This window comes from Pseudophryne corroboree, chromosome 2 (genome assembly GCF_028390025.1).
Source record: "Pseudophryne corroboree isolate aPseCor3 chromosome 2, aPseCor3.hap2, whole genome shotgun sequence".
Taxonomy (NCBI): Eukaryota; Metazoa; Chordata; class Amphibia; order Anura; family Myobatrachidae; genus Pseudophryne; species Pseudophryne corroboree.
Genome location: NC_086445.1, coordinates 235,284,363 through 235,301,022, shown reverse-complemented (window position 1 = coordinate 235,301,022; position 16,660 = coordinate 235,284,363). Strand labels below are relative to the sequence as shown.

At 47.8% G+C, this 16,660-nt stretch overlaps 1 protein-coding gene across 1 annotated transcript in view; it reads right to left on the bottom strand.

The window, feature by feature from the left end:
* The window catches only part of LOC135011571 (retinol dehydrogenase 7-like), a 136,055-nt gene that overhangs the window by 15,234 nt on the left and 104,161 nt on the right, over positions 1-16,660 (bottom strand). The window contains exon 4 of the mRNA XM_063952473.1: positions 530-690. Within this exon, the coding sequence (XP_063808543.1) occupies positions 530-690 (161 nt within the window). The remainder of the gene's footprint in view (positions 1-529; positions 691-16,660) is intronic.

The following is a 16,660-nucleotide window of genomic DNA, read 5'->3' as shown; positions in this document are numbered from 1 at the left end:
TTTTAATATTTACTAATTTAATATAGAATTTCCACAAAATACTTTGATTCACATTTAAAAATCAAATATTTAACATCTGTGTATAATATGCATATTTACCTTGGGAGGTGGATCATAAAAATATTTACCATGCATGCATGTATAAAATGTCAAAGAAATAATTAAAAATAAAAATTATATAAAAAGGCTCACTGACTGTTTCAGCTTAGTTCTGAGTGTCTGGGAACATACGTACTTATGTCCCCTTTATTCCAGGCCACAGATTAAGAGCACAATCTTTATTATTAATGACTTTAAGTGGGACCCACCAATACCTAGTATTTTGTGGAAATTCTATGTTAAATTAGTAAAAATGTAAATTAAATTTTATTGTCTTTTTTGTTGAGTTCTGTCAAGCCAGCACTAATTTGGGTAGAATAGTGCAAGGTCTCCCTTTCTTTGATGTACTGGGGCCTGCTTGATATCTTGGCAGCTATGGGGCAACAGGAAACATTTGCATCATCAGGACATGCATGTAAATAACACTTACAGGTTTCATAATTTTGGCTATATAATTTGAGGATATCTTCTGGGACCTTCTCATAAAGTTCTTTCAATTTTCCTTCTATTGTGCCTGAATTAACGATTTCTGTTTTGAAAGAACCAGGCTCCACGATACAGACCTTCACACCAAATTGGATCATCTCACGGCTGTAAAATACAGAAATACTTGAAAAAATGCTGTATCACTCATGGCATTAACTGGAACCTCTAGCCGTATAATTTTTTTTATTAATTTCCCAAAATAATAGTAATTAATGTTTATATTACCATGCAATAACAAAGAATACATGTAAAGGTTTTTTTTTTTTTAAAACACCTCAACCTGTTTGCAACAGACTAATACTGATCTTCTTGAAGACGGTCTGGCTTTCTCAACCACTTCCATCAAATGCTCATATATATTATTATATTTGTTGGGATCTTATTTTGAACAGGATCTTCTACTGTTAACATAAGTGGATAGATATCAAACCTTCAAGTAAAGTACATCAGTTGCATATAGCAATCAGTTAGCTTCTGTTATTTATCTAGCAAAGTCTATGGGCTAGATGCATCATCGCTTGGAAAGTGATAAATTGTAGAGTGAGAAAGTACCAGCCAATCAGCTCCTAACTGACATTTTTCAAACACAGCCTGTGACATGGCAGTTAGGAGCTGATTGGCTGGTACTTTTTCACTCTCCATTTTATCACTTTCCAGGCGATGATGCATCTAGCCCTATAAAATGAAAGAAGCTGATTGACTACTATGTGGGGTATTCAATTCAAGTCGATCTGACGTCTTGTCGGAAAGATGCCAGTTTCCGGCTTTTTTAGGTCGGATAGTGTTCCGACCTATTCAATTGGGCTGCTGTTTTTCCGACAGGTCGGCAATTGCGACTTGTCAGAAAACACATGGATTGGTGTATTAGCCACATGTTTTGTTGGATTCGCGGACAAATCTGACAGGTTTAAGCCCCATTTCCAACAATGTCAATCGGACTTTAAAAAAAAAAAGATTTTACTCACCGGTAAATCTATTTCTCGTAGTCCGTAGTGGATGCTGGGAACTCCGTAAGGACCATGGGGAATAGCGGCTCCGCAGGAGACTGGGCACAACTAAAGAAAGCTTTAGGACTACCTGGTGTGCACTGGCTCCTCCCTCTATGACCCTCCTCCAGACCTCAGTTAGGATACTGTGCCCGGAAGAGCTGACACAATAAGGAAAGGATTTGGAATCCCGGGTAAGACTCATACCAGCCACACCAATCACACCGTATAACTCGTGATACTATACCCAGTTAACAGTATGAAATATAACTGAGCCTCTCAACAGATGGCTCAACAATAACCCTTTAGTTAACCAATAACTATATACAAGTATTGCAGACAATCCGCACTTGGGACGGGCGCCCAGCATCCACTACGGACTACGAGAAATAGATTTACCGGTGAGTAAAATCTTATTTTCTCTAACGTCCTAAGTGGATGCTGGGAACTCCGTAAGGACCATGGGGATTATACCAAAGCTCCCAAACGGGCGGGAGAGTGCGGATGACTCTGCAGCACCGAATGAGCGAACTCTAGGTCCTCCTCAGCCAGAGTATCAAACTTGTAGAATTTAGCAAATGTGTTTGACCCCCACCAAGTAGCTGCTCGGCAAAGTTGTAAAGCCGAGACCCCTCGGGCAGCCGCCCAAGAAGAGCCCACCTTCCTCGTGGAATGGGCTTTTACAGATTTAGGATGCGGCAGTCCAGCCGCAGAATGTGCAAGTTGAATCGTGCTACAGATCCAGCGAGCAATAGTCTGCTTTGAAGCAGGCGCACCCAACTTGTTGGGTGCATGCAGGATAAATAGCGAGTCAGTCTTTCTGACTCCAGCTGTCCTGGAAACATAGATTTTTAGGGCCCGGACTATGTCCAGCAACTTGGAATCCTCCAAGTCACGAGTAGCCGCAGGCACCACAATAGGCTGGTTCAAATGAAAAGCTGAAACCACCTTTGGGAGAAATTGGGGACGAGTCCTCAATTCCGCCCTATCCATATGGAAAATCAGATAAGGGCTTTTACATGATAAAGCCGCCAATTCTGACACACGCCTGACCGAAGCCAAGGCCAACAGCATGACCACTTTCCACGTGAGATATTTTAAATCCACGGTTTTAAGTGGTTCAAACCAATGTGACTTTAGGAAATTCAACACCACGTTGAGATCCTAAGGTGCCACTGGGGGCACAAAAGGGGGCTGAATATGCAGCACTCCCTTAACAAATGTCTGAACTTCAGGTAGTGAAGCCAGTTCTTTCTGGAAGAAAATCGATAGAGCCGAAATCTGGACTTTAATGGAACCCAATTTTAGGCCCATAGACACCCCTGACTGTAGGAAGTGCAGAAAACGGCCCAGCTGAAATTCCTCCGTTGGGGCCTTCCTGGCCTCACACCACGCAACATATTTTCGCCATATGCGGTGATAATGGTTTGCGGTCACTTCTTTCCTAGCTTTAATCAGCGTAGGGATGACTTCCACCAGAATGCCCTTTTCCTTCAGGATCCGGTGTTCAACCGCCATGCCGTCAAACGCAGCCGCGGTAAGTCTTGGAACAGACAGGGCCCCTGCTGCAGCAGGTCCTGTCTGAGCGGCAGAGGCCATGGGTCCTCTGAGATCATTTCTTGAAGTTCTGGGTACCAAGCTCTTCTTGGCCAATCCGGAACAATGAGTATAGTTCTTACTCCTCTTCGTCTTATTATCCTCAGTACCTTGGGTATGAGAGGCAGAGGAGGGAACACATAAACCGACTGGTACACCCACGGTGTCACTAGAGCGTCCACAGCTATTGCCTGAGGGTCTCTCGACCTGGCGCAATATCTTTCTAGCTTTTTGTTGAGGCGGGACGCCATCATGTCCACCTGTGGCCGTTCCCAGCGATTTACAATCAGCTGAAAGACTTCTGGATGAAGTCCCCACTCTCCCGGGTGGAGGTCGTGCCTGCTGAGGAAGTCTGCTTCCCAGTTGTCCACTCCCGGAATGAACACTGCTGACAGTGCTAACACGTGATTTTCCGCCCATCGGAGAATCCTTGTGGCTTCTGCCATCGCTGTCCTGCTTCTCGTGCCGCCCCGTCGGTTTACATGGGCGACCGCCGTGATGTTGTCTGACTGGATCAGTACCGGCTGGTTTTGAAGCAGGGGTCTTGCCTGACTTAGGGCATTGTAGATGGCCCTTAGTTCCAGAATATTTATGTGTAGGGAAATTTCCTGGCTTGACCATAGCCCTTGGAAGTTTCTTCCCTGTGTGACTGCCCCCCAGCCTCGAAGGCTGGCATCCGTGGTCACCAGGACCCAGTCCTGTATGCCGAATCTACGGCCCTCTAGAAGATGAGCACTCTGCAGCCACCACAGCAGAGACACCCTGGTCCTTGGAGACAGGGTTATCAGCCGATGCATCTGAAGATGGGATCCGGACCACTTGTCCAACAGATCCCACTGAAAAATTCTTGCATGGAACCTGCCGAATGGAATTGCTTCGTAGGAAGCTACCATTTTTCCCAGGACTCGCGTGCAGTGATGCACCGAGACCTGTTTTGGTTTCAGGAGATCTCTGACTAGCGACGACAACTCCTTGGCTTTCTCCTCCGGGAGAAACACCCTTTTCTGGTCTGTGTCCAGAACCATCCCCAGAAACAGTAGACGTGTCGTAGGAACCAGCTGTGACTTTGGAATATTCAGAATCCAACCGTGCTGTTGTAGCACCTCCCGAGGTAGTGCTATCCCGACCAACAACTGCTCCCTGGACCTCGCCTTTATAAGGAGATCGTCCAAGTATGGGATAATTAAAACTCCCTTTTTTCGAAGGAGTATCATCATTTCGGCCATTACCTTGGTAAATACCCTCGGTGCCGTGGACAGACCAAACGGCAACGTCTGGAATTGGTAATGACAGTCCTTTACCACAAATCTGAGGTACTCCTGGTGAGGAAGGTAAATGGGGACATGTAGGTAAGCATCCTTGATGTCCAGTGATACCATGTAATCCCCTCCCTCCAGGCTTGAAATAACCGCCCTGAGCGATTCCATCTTGAACTTGAACCTTTTTATATAGGTGTTCAAGGATTTCAAATTTAAAATGGGTCTCACCGAACCGTCTGGTTTCGGTACCACAAACATTGTGGAATAGTAACCCCTTCCTTGTTGAAGGAGGGGTACCTTGACTATCACCTGCTGCGAATACAGCTTGTGAATTGCCTCCAGCACTGCCTCCCTGTCCGGGGGAGCTGTTGGCAAGGCAGATTTGAGGAAACGGCGAGGGGGAGACGTCTCGAATTCCAGCTTGTACCCCTGAGATACTACTTGTAGAATCCAGGGATCCACCCGTGAGCGAGCCCACTGGTCGCTGAAGTTCTTGAGATGGGCCCCCACCGTACCTGGCTCCGCCTGTGGAGCCCCAGCGTCATGCGGTGGACTTAGAGGAAGCGGGGGAGGGCTTTTGTTCCTGGGAACTGGCTGTATGCTGCAGCTTTTTTCCTCTACCTCTGCCTCTGGGCAGAAAGGACGCGCCTTTAACCCGCTTGCCTTTCTGAGGCCGAAAGGACTGTACCTGATAATACGGTGCTTTCTTTGGCTGTGAGGGAACATGGGGTAAAAATGCTGACTTCCCAGCTGTCGCTGTGGAAACGAGGTCCGAGAGACCATCCCCAAACAACTCCTCACCCTTGTAAGGCAAAACTTCCATGTGCCTTTTTGAATCTGCATCCCCTGTCCACTGCCGAGTCCATAAACCCCTCCTGGCAGAAATGGACATTGCACTTATTTTAGATGCCAGCCAGCAAATATCCCTCTGTGCATCTCTCATGTATAAGACTGCGTCTTTAATATGCTCTATGGTTAGCAATATAGTGTCCCTGTCTAAGGTATCAATATTTTCTGACAGGGAATCTGACCACGCAGCTGCAGCACTGCACATCCATGCTGAAGCAATAGCTGGTCTCAGTATAATACCTGAGTGTGTATAAACAGACTTCAGGATAGCCTCCTGCTTCCTATCAGCAGGCTCCTTTAGGGCGGCCGTGTCCGGAGACGGTAGTGCCACCTTCTTTGACAGGCGTGTGAGCGCTTTATCTACCCTAGGGGATGTCTCCCAACGTGACCTATCCTCTGGCGGGAAAGGGTACGCCATTAGTAACTTTTTAGAAATTACTAGTTTCTTATCGGGGGAAGCCCACGATTCTTCACACACTTCATTTAATTCATCAGAAGGGGGAAAAACCACTGGTAGTTTTTTCTCCCCAAACATAATACCCTTTTTTGTGGTACCTGGGGTAATATCAGAATTGTGCAACACATTTTTCATTGCCGTAATCATGTAACGTGTGGCTCTATTGGAATGTACACTAGTCTCATCATCGTCGACACTGGAGTCAGTATCTGTGTCGACATCTGTGTCTGCCATCTGAGGTAGCGGGCGTTTTAGAGCCCCTGATGGCTTTTGAGACGTCTGGGCAGGCACGGGCTGAGAAGCCGGCTGTCCCACATCTGATATGTCGTCAAACCTTTTATGTAAGGAGTTGACACTGTCGCGTAATTCCTTCCACATATCTATCCACTCAGGTGTCGACCCCGCAGGGGGTGACATCACATTTATCGGCACCTGCTCCGCCTCCACATAAGCCTCCTCATCAAACATGTCGACACAGCCGTACCGACACACCGCACACACACAGGGAATGCTCTGACTGAGGACAGGACCCCACAAAGCCCTTTGAGGAGACAGAGAGAGAGTATGCCAGCACACACCAGAGCGCTATATAAAACAGGGATACACACTACACAGTGATTTTACCCCTTATAGCTGCTTATATATCACAGATTGCGCCTAAATTTAGTGCCCCCCCTCTCTTTTTAACCCTATGTAGTCTGGAACTGCAGGGGAGAGCCTGGGGAGCGATCCTTCCAGCGGAGCTGTGAGGGAAAATGGCGCCAGTGTGCTGAGGGAGATAGCTCCGCCCCTTTTTCAGCGGGCTTCTCCCGCTTTTTTTATACAGTTATGGCAGGGGATTTTACACATATATAGTCTTAAAGGCTATATTATGTGTTAATTTGCCAAGTAAGGTACTTATATTGCAGCCCAGGGCGCCCCCCCCCCAGCGCCCTGCACCCATCAGTGACCGGAGTATGTGGTGTGCCTGGGGAGCAATGGCGCACAGCTGCAGTGCTGTGCGCTACCTTAATTAAGACCGAAGTCTTCTGCCGCCGATTTCCAGGAACGTCTTCTTGCTTCTGGCTCTGCTAGGGGGACGGCGGCGCGGCTCCGGGACCGGACGACCGAGGCTGGGCCTGTGTTCGATCCCTCTGGAGCTAATGGTGTCCAGTAGCCTAGAAGCCCAAGCTAGCTGCAAGCAGGTAGGTTCGCTTCTCTCCCCTAGGTCCCTCGTAGCAGTGAGTCTGTTGCCAGCAGATCTCACTGAAAATAAAAAACCTAAATATTACTTTCTTTCTAAGAGCACAGGAGAGCCCCTAGTGTGCATCCAGCTCGGCCGGGCACAAAATTCTAACTGAGGTCTGGAGGAGGGTCATAGAGGGAGGAGCCAGTGCACACCAGGTAGTCCTAAAGCTTTCTTTAGTTGTGCCCAGTCTCCTGCGGAGCCGCTATTCCCCATGGTCCTTACGGAGTTCCCAGCATCCACTTAGGACGTTAGAGAAAGTCGGATTGACATTGTCTAGAACGGCCAAATCCAACAGGCAAATTGAATACTGCATTGTTGGATCCTTTCTGTCGGAAAGGATCCGACAAGCATTGAATACCCCTCTTAGAGTAGTCTCCACTTTATCTATCTCTAAAGTTTGAAACATTTCCCCCACAATGTGATATTGCAGTGGATATTGGATCCAATATCTCTGTGCATATGTTTCCAAAAGGATCCCACCCCAGATGATTGGGAAGTCGATAATGTGTTTGGAAGATAACCTGTCAGCCTACAGTATGTGCACCACTAACAGGCCCCAATAATGTCAGATGAAAGGGCAACTTCTCCACTTTTACACTTTTTAGAAGGCTTGATACATCTTCTCCCTTGGAGTTATTTTTGTCAAAAAAGCTAAAGAATTGATATGACTTAACAAACATCTATATTAAAAAAAAAAACGAAACCCCTTACCAGCAGAAGGCAGTTGTGTTTTGTTGGTTAGGATGCAGTCTTTATGTCGACTTTGACAATGTCATCAATCATAATGTCTACACTACAATGTTGGCAGTTAAAGGGGGGGATGCATCAAGCATTGCATTTGGAATGCGATACATACCACCACTCATCACATGCATATCAATGTTTATCAAATCTGTATGCATGAATATTTCAGTAAAGGACAGCTTTCCCAGTGAGAGCTGTCCTTTGCGATGTTAGAACATACAGGTTTATGACCCAGAAGTCTGTCTGTGCATGTGTCGTATGATGAATGCGCCACAGCGGGTGCTGGGAGGGATTCAATTGAATCCTTCTCAGTGCAAAACGTGAAAGCCCTTAAGCTTCTAAGGTGTAATGCCATCTAAAGATGGCGTTACACATTACACGTTACTCTGAAATGTGTCATTCTGAAATCTGATGCATATTTGAAAAGTGGGCAAACCTCAAACAAACACCATTTTTGGAGGTTTGACAGCAAAATCAGGTTTGATGAATCCTGCTCACAGTATGATGTGTGATGCATCAGAAGATAGACGCTTTGTGAAGATCTCCTATGATGTCTTGACTGTATGGACCAAGAACATTCTGAGATAGGTGTTGATTTGATTCTGCCACACAAAATGTTTGCTGCTCTCTTACTGTTAGGGAACAAAGAATGGTTCCATTTCATTTGGCAATCCAATGAGTTGTAACTTTGACCATATTTCACATTGTGATACACCGGTGCAACTTCAGCTCTTGTGATGGCATCCTCTTCAAATGTCTGTTTTTGAACCAGGACAGTAGTCATAGTTTGATCTTGATGCCATTGCAGTTCTGACGTTCTGGCAGAATGTGTTTTTGGGACTTCTGATGATCAACTTTAACTTTTCTTCCTTCAAATTTTATGGCACATGAAAGGGGCAAATGATGCACATTGCTGTGAAGTCATTTTTCTTAACCTGCCATTTAGCAAAGTCTTTGTCTTTTAACCAATCTTTGTTGAAAGAAATGCACTTTTTAATGTTCTCTTTCTGAGGCATAGTGTGAGGAGTGACAGTCTGCTTTGTAGACATGGTGGCATTTTCGGAAGAATTTGAAGAAGAAAATAAGAATTTACTTACCGATAATTCTATTTCTCGTAGTCCGTAGTGGATGCTGGGGACTCCGTCAGGACCATGGGGAATAGCGGCTCCGCAGGAGACAGGGCACAAAAATAAAGCTTTAGGATTAGGTGGTGTGTACTGGCTCCTCCCCCTATGACCCTCCTCCAAGCCTCAGTTAGGATACTGTGCCCGGACGAGCGTACACAATAAGGAAGGATATTGAATCCCGGGTAAGACTCATACCAGCCACACCAATCACACCGTATAACTTGTGATCTGAACCCAGTTAACAGTATGACAAACGTAGGAGCCTCTGAACAGACGGCTCACAACAATAACAACCCGAATTTGTTTGTAACAATAACTATGTACAAGTATTGCAGACAATCCGCACTTGGGATGGGCGCCCAGCATCCACTACGGACTACGAGAAATAGAATTATCGGTAAGTAAATTCTTATTTTCTCTAACGTCCTAAGTGGATGCTGGGGACTCCGTCAGGACCATGGGGATTATACCAAAGCTCCCAAACGGGCGGGAGAGTGCGGATGACTCTGCAGCACCGAATGAGAGAACTCAAGGTCCTCCTCAGCCAGGGTATCAAATTTGTAGAATTTTGCAAACGTGTTTGCCCCTGACCAAGTAGCAGCTCGGCAGAGTTGTAATGCCGAGACCCCCCGGGCAGCCGCCCAGGATGAGCCCACTTTCCTTGTGGAATGGGCCTTGACAGATTTAGGTTGTGGCAAGCCTGCCACAGAATGTGCAAGTTGAATTGTGCTACAAATCCAACGAGCAATCGTCTGCTTAGAAGCAGGAGCACCCATCTTGTTGGGTGCATACAATATAAACAGTGAGTCAGACTTTCTGACTCCCGCCGTTCTTGAAATATATATTTTCAATGCCCGGACCACGTCCAACAACTTGGAATCCTCCAAATCGTTAGTAGCCGCAGGCACCACAATAGGCTGGTTCAGGTGAAACGCTGACACCACCTTAGGCAGAAAATGAGGACGCGTCCGCAGTTCTGCCCTGTCCGTATGGAAAATCAGATATGGGCTCTTATATGATAAAGCCGCCAATTCTGATACTCTCCTGGCTGAAGCCAGGGCCAGTAGCATGGTTACTTTCCATGTAAGATACTTCAACTCCACCGATTTGAGCGGCTCAAACCAATGGGATTTGAGAAAATCCAAGACTACATTAAGATCCCACGGTGCCACTGGGGGCACAACCGGGGGCTGTATATGTAGTACTCCTTTTACAAAAGTCTGGACTTCAGGAACTGAAGCCAATTCTTTCTGGAAGAAAATCGACAGGGCCGAAATTTGAACCTTAATGGACCCCAATTTGAGGCCCATAGACAATCCTGTTTGCAGGAAATGTAGGAATCGACCCAGTTGAAATTCCTCCGTGGGGGCCTTCCTGGCCTCACACCACGCAACATATTTTCTCCAAATGCGGTGATAATGTTGTGCAGTCACCTCCTTCCTAGCTTTTACCAGTGTAGGAATGACCTCTTCCGGAATGCCTTTTTCCCTTAGAATTCGGCGTTCAACCGCCATGCCGTCAAACGCAGCCGCGGTAAGTCTTGGAATAGACACGGTCCCTGCTGAAGCAGGTCCCGTCTTAGAGGTAGAGGCCACGGATCCTCCGTGAGCATCTCTTGAAGTTCCGGGTACCAAGTTCTTCTTGGCCAATCCGGAGCCACTAGTATCGTTCTTACTCCCTTTTGCCGTATAATTCTCAGTACTTTTGGTATGAGAGGCAGAGGAGGGAACACATACACTGACTGGAACACCCACGGTGTTACCAGAGCGTCCACAGCTATTGCCTGAGGGTCTCTTGACCTGGCGCAATACCTGTCCAGTTTTTTGTTGAGGCGGGACGCCATCATATCCACCATTGGTTTTTCCCAACGGTTCACAATCATGTGGAAGACTTCTGGATGAAGTCCCCACTCTCCCGGGTGTAGATCGTGTCTGCTGAGGAAGTCTGCTTCCCAGTTGTCCACTCCCGGAATGAATACTGCTGACAGTGCTATCACATGATCTTCCGCCCAGCGAAGAATCCTTGCAGCTTCTGCCATTGCTGTCCTGCTTCTTGTGCCGCCCTGTCTGTTTACGTGGGCGACTGCCGTGATGTTGTCCGACTGGATCAACACCGGCTGACCCTGAAGCAGGGGTTTTGCCAGACTTAGAGCATTGTAAATCGCTCTTAGCTCCAGTATATTTATGTGTAGAGACATCTCCAGGCTTGACCATACTCCCTGGAAGTTTCTTCCCTGTGTGACCGCTCCCCAGCCTCTCAGACTGGCATCCGTGGTCACCAGGACCCAGTCCTGTATGCCGAATCTGCGGCCCTCTAACAGATGAGCACTCTGCAACCACCACAGAAGAGACACCCTTGTCCGTGGCGATAAGGTTATCCGCTGATGCATCTGCAGATGTGATCCGGACCATTTGTCCAGCAGATCCCACTGAAAAGTTCATGCGTGGAATCTGCCGAATGGAATCGCTTCGTAAGAAGCCACCATCTTTCCCAGGACTCTTGTGCATTGATGCACAGACACTTTCCCTGGTTTTAGGAGGTTCCTGACAAGTTCGGATAACTCCCTGGCTTTCTCCTCCGGAAGAAACACCTTTTTCTGAACCGTGTCCAGAATCATTCCCAGGAACAGCAGACGTGTCGTCGGGGTCAACTGAGATTTTGGAAAATTCAGAATCCACCCGTGTTGTTGCAGCACTAGTCGGGTTAGTGCTACTCCGTCCTCCAGCTGTTCTCTGGACCTTGCCCTTATCAGGAGATCGTCCAAGTAAGGGATAATTAATACGCCTCTTCTTCGCAGAAGAATCATCATTTCGGCCATTACCTTGGTAAAGACCCGAGGTGCCGTGGACAATCCAAACGGCAGCGTCTGAAACTGATAATGACAGTTTTGCACCACGAACCTGAGGTACCCTTGATGTGAAGGGCAAATTGGGACATGCAGGTAAGCATCCTTTATGTCCAGGGACACCATAAAGTCCCCTTCTTCCAGATTCGCTATCACTGCTCTGAGTGACTCCATCTTGAACTGGAATTTTTGTATGTACAGGTTCAAAGATTTCAGATTTAGAATAGGTCTTACCGAGCCGTCCGGCTTCGGTACCACAAATAGCGTGGAGTAATACCCCTTTCCCTGTTGTAGGAGGGGAACCTTGACTATCACCTGCTGAGAAAACAGCTTGTGAATGGCTTCCAATACCGTCGCCCTGTCTGAGGGAGACGTTGGCAAAGCAGACTTTAGGAACCTGCGAGGGGGAGACTTCTCGAATTCCAACCTGTAACCCTGAGATACTACCTGCAGGATCCAGGGGTCCACCTGTGAGCAAGCCCACTGTGCGCTGAAATTCTTGAGTCGACCCCCCACCGCTCCTGAGTCCGCTTGTAAGGCCCCAGCGTCATGCTGAGGGCTTTACAGAACCCTGAGAGGGCTTCTGTTCCTGGGCAGGGGCTGCTTGCTGCCCTCTCTTACCCCTTCCTCTGCCCCGAGGCAGATATGACTGTCCTTTTGTCCGCTTGTTCTCATAGGACCGAAAGGACTGCGGCTGAAAAGACGGTGTCTTTTTCTGTTGGGAGGGGGTCTGAGGTAAAAAGGTGGATTTTCCGGCCGTTGCCGTGGCCACCAGATCCGATAGACCGACGCCAAATAATTCCTCCCCTTTATACGGCAATACTTCCATATGTCGTTTGGAATCCGCATCACCTGACCACTGTCGCGTCCATAAACTCCTTCTGGCAGATATGGACATCGCATTTACTCTCGATGCCAGAGTGCAAATATCTCTCTGAGCATCTCGCATATAAAGGAAAGCATCCTTTAATTGCTCTATAGTCAATAAAATACTGTCCCTATCCAGGGTATCAATATTTTCAGTCAGGGAATCCAACCAGACGACCCCAGCACTGCACATCCAGGCTGAGGCGATGGCTGGTCGCAGTATAACACCAGTATGTGTGTATATACTTTTCTCTAACGTCCTAAGTGGATGCTGGGGACTCCGTCAGGACCATGGGGTTTAGCGGCTCCGCAGGAGACAGGGCACAATAATAAAAGCTTTAGGATCAGGTGGTGTGCACTGGCTCCTCCCCCTATGACCCTCCTCCAAGCCTCAGTTAGATTCTTGTGCCCGGCCGAGAAGGGTGCAATCTAGGTGGCTCTCCTGAGCTGCTTAGAATAAAAGTTTAAGTTAGGTTTTTTATTTTCAGTGAGTCCTGCTGGAAACAGGCTCACTGCTACGAGGGACTTAGGGGAGAGAAGTAAACTCACCTGCGTGCAGGATGGATTTGCTTCTTAGGCTACTGGACACCATTAGCTCCAGAGGGAGTCGGAACACAGGTCTCACCCTGGGGTTCGTCCCGGAGCCGTGCCGCCGACCCCCCTTGCAGATGCCGAAGTTGAAGAGGTCCAGAGGTCCAGAAACAGGCGGCAGAAGACTTTCAGTCTTCATAAGGTAGCGCACAGCACTGCAGCTGTGCGCCATTGTTGTCAGCACACTTCATACCAGCGGTCACTGAGGGTGCAGGGCGCTGGGGGGGGCGCCCTGGGCAGCAATGTATTATACCTTTTTTATGGCTAAAATACATCACATATAGCCCTTGAGGCTATATGGATGTATTTAACCCCTGCCAGATCTCACAAACTCCGGGAGAAGAGCCCGTCGTTTTAGGGGGCGGGGCCTATTCTCCTCAGCACACGGCGCCATTTTCCTGCTCAGCTCTGCTGTGAGGAAGGCTCCCAGGCTCTCCCCTGCACTGCACTACAGAAACAGGGTTAAAACAGAGAGGGGGGGCACTTATTTGGCGATATGATTACATATGTGAAAATGCTATAAGGGAAAACACTTGTATAAGGGGTTGTCCCTGTATAATTATAGCGTTTTTGGTGTGTGCTGGCAAACTCTCCCTCTGTCTCCCCAAAGGGCTAGTGGGGTCCTGTCCTCTATCAGAGCATTCCCTGTGTGTGTGCTGTGTGTCGGTACGTGTGTGTCGACATGTAGGAGGACGATGTTGGTGAGGAGGCGGAGCAAATTGCCTGTATTGGTGATGTCACTCTCTAGGGAGTCGACACCGGAATGGATGGCTTATTTAGGAATTACGTGATAATGTCAACACGATGCAAGGTCGGTTGACGACATGAGACGGCCGGCAAACAAATTAGTACCTGTCCAGGCGTCTCAGACACCGTCAGGGGCTTGTAAAAACGCCCATTTACCTCAGTTGGTCGACACAGACACAGACACGGACACTGACTTCAGTGTCGACGGTGAAGAAACAAACGTATTTTCCTTTAGGGCCACACGTTACATGTTAAGGGCAATGAAGGAGGTGTTACATATTTCTGATACTACAAGTACCACAAATAAGGGTATTATGTAGGGTGGGAATAATCTACTTGTAGTTTTTTCCTGAATCAGATAAATTAAAGTGTGTGATGATACGTGGGTTTCCTCCGATAGAAAATTATTGGAGGTATACCCTTTCCCGCCAGAAGTGAGGGCGAGTTGGGAAACACACCTTAGGGTGGATAAGGCGCTCACACGCTTATAAAAACAAGTGGCGTTACCGTCTCCAGATACGGCCGCCCTCAAGGAGCCAGCTGATAGGAAGCTGAAAAATATCCTAAAAAGTATATACACACATACTGGTGTTATACTACGACCAGCAATCGCCTCAGCCTGGATGTGCAGCGCTGGGGGGGCTTGGTCGGATTTCCTGACTGAAAATATTGATACCCTTGACAGGAACAATATTTTATTGACTATAGAGCATTTTAAGGATGCATTTCTATATATGCGAGATGCGCAGAGGGATATTTGCATTCTGGCATCGAGTAGATGTGATGTCCATATCTGCCAGACGATGTTTGTAGACACGACAGTGGTCAGGTGATGCAGATTCCAGACGGCACATGGAAGTATTGCCGTATAAAGGGGCGGTCCATCGGACCTGGTGGCCATGGCAACAGCTGGAAAATCCACTTTTGTTACCCCAAGTCACATCTCAGCAGAAAAGGACACAGTCTTTTCAGTCTCAGTCCTTTCGTACCCATAAAGGCAGGCGGGCAAAAGGCCAGTCATATCTGCCCAGGGTTAGAGGAAAGGGAAGAAGACTGCAGCAGGCAGCCCATTCCCAGGAACAGAAGTCCTCCACAGCTTCTGCCAAGTCCGCAGCATGACGCTGGGGCCATACAAGCGGACTCAGGTGCGGTGGGGGGTCATCTCAAGAGTTTCAGCACGCAGTGGGCTCACTCGCAAGTGGACTCCTGGATCCTACACGTAGTATCCCAGGTGTACATTGGAAATTCGAGACGTCTTCCCCTCACAAGTTCCTGAAGTCTGCTTTACCAACGTCTCCCTCCGACAGGGAGGCAGTATTGGGAAAAAATTCACAGGCTGTATTCCCAGCAGGTGATAATCAAAGTACCCCTCCTACAACAAGGGAAGGGGTATTATTCCACACTATATTGTGGTACTGAAGCCAAACGGCTCGGTGAGATCTAAAAGATTTGAACAATTACATACAAGGTTTCAAATCAAGATGGAGTCACTCAGAGCAGTGATAGCGAACCAGGACGATATGGTGTCACTGGATATCAGGGACGCTTACCTACATGTCCAAATTTTGCCCTTCTCACCAAGGGTATCTCAGGTTCGTGGTACAGAACTGTCACTATCAGTTCAGACGCTGCCGTTTGGATTGTCCACGGCACCCCGGGTCTTTACCATGGTAATGGCCGAAATGATGATTCTTCCTAAAGGAAATATGGACGCTTTCCTGATAAGGGCAAGGTCCAGAGAACAGTTGGCGGTCGGAGTAGCACTATCTCAAGTAGTTCTACGACAGCACGAGTGGTTTCTAAATATTCCAAAATCGCAGCTTTTCCGACGACACGTCTAATGTTCCTAGGAATGATTCTGGACACAGTCCAGAAAAGGATGTTTTCTCCCGGAGAAGAAGGCCAGGGAGTTATCCGAGCTAGTCAGGAACCTCCTAAAACCAGGAAAAGTATCAGTGCATCATTGCACAAGGGTCCTGTGAAAAATGGTGGTTTCTTACAAAGCGATCCCATTCGGTAGATTTCACGCAAGAACCTTTCAGTGGAATCTGCTGGGAAAATGGTCCGGATCGCATCTTCAGATGCATCAGCGGATAACCCTGTCTCCAAGGACAAGGGTGTTTTCTTCTGCGGTGGCTGCAGAGTGCTCATCTATGAAAGGGCCGCAGATTCGACATTCAGGACTGGGTCCTGGTGACCACGGATGCCAGCCTGAGTGGCTGGGGAGCAGTCACACAAGGAAAAAATTTCCAGGGAGTGTGATCAAGTCTGGAGACTTCTCTCCACATAAATATACTGGAGCTAAGGGCAATTTACAAGGCTCTAAGCTTAGCAAGACCTCTGCTTCAAGGTCAGCCGGTATTGATCCAGTGGGACAACATCACGGCAGTCGCCCACGTAAACAGACAGGGCGGCACATGAAGCAGGAGGGAAATGGCAGAAACTGCAAGGATTCTTCGCTGGGCGAAAAATCATGTGATAACACTCTCAGCAGTGTTAATTCCGGGAGTGGAAAACTGGGAAGCAGACTTCCTCAGCAGGCATAACCTCCACCCGGGAGAGTGGGGACTTCAGCGGGAAGTCTTCCACATGATTGTAAACCGTTGGGAAAAACCAAAGGTGGACATGATGGCGTCCCGCCTGAACAAAAAACTAGACAGATATTGCGCCAGGTCAAGGGACCTTCAGGCAATAGCGGTGGACGCTCTGGTAACACTGTGGGTGTACCAGTCAGGGTATGTGTTCCCTCCTATGCATCTCATACCAAAAGTACTGAGAA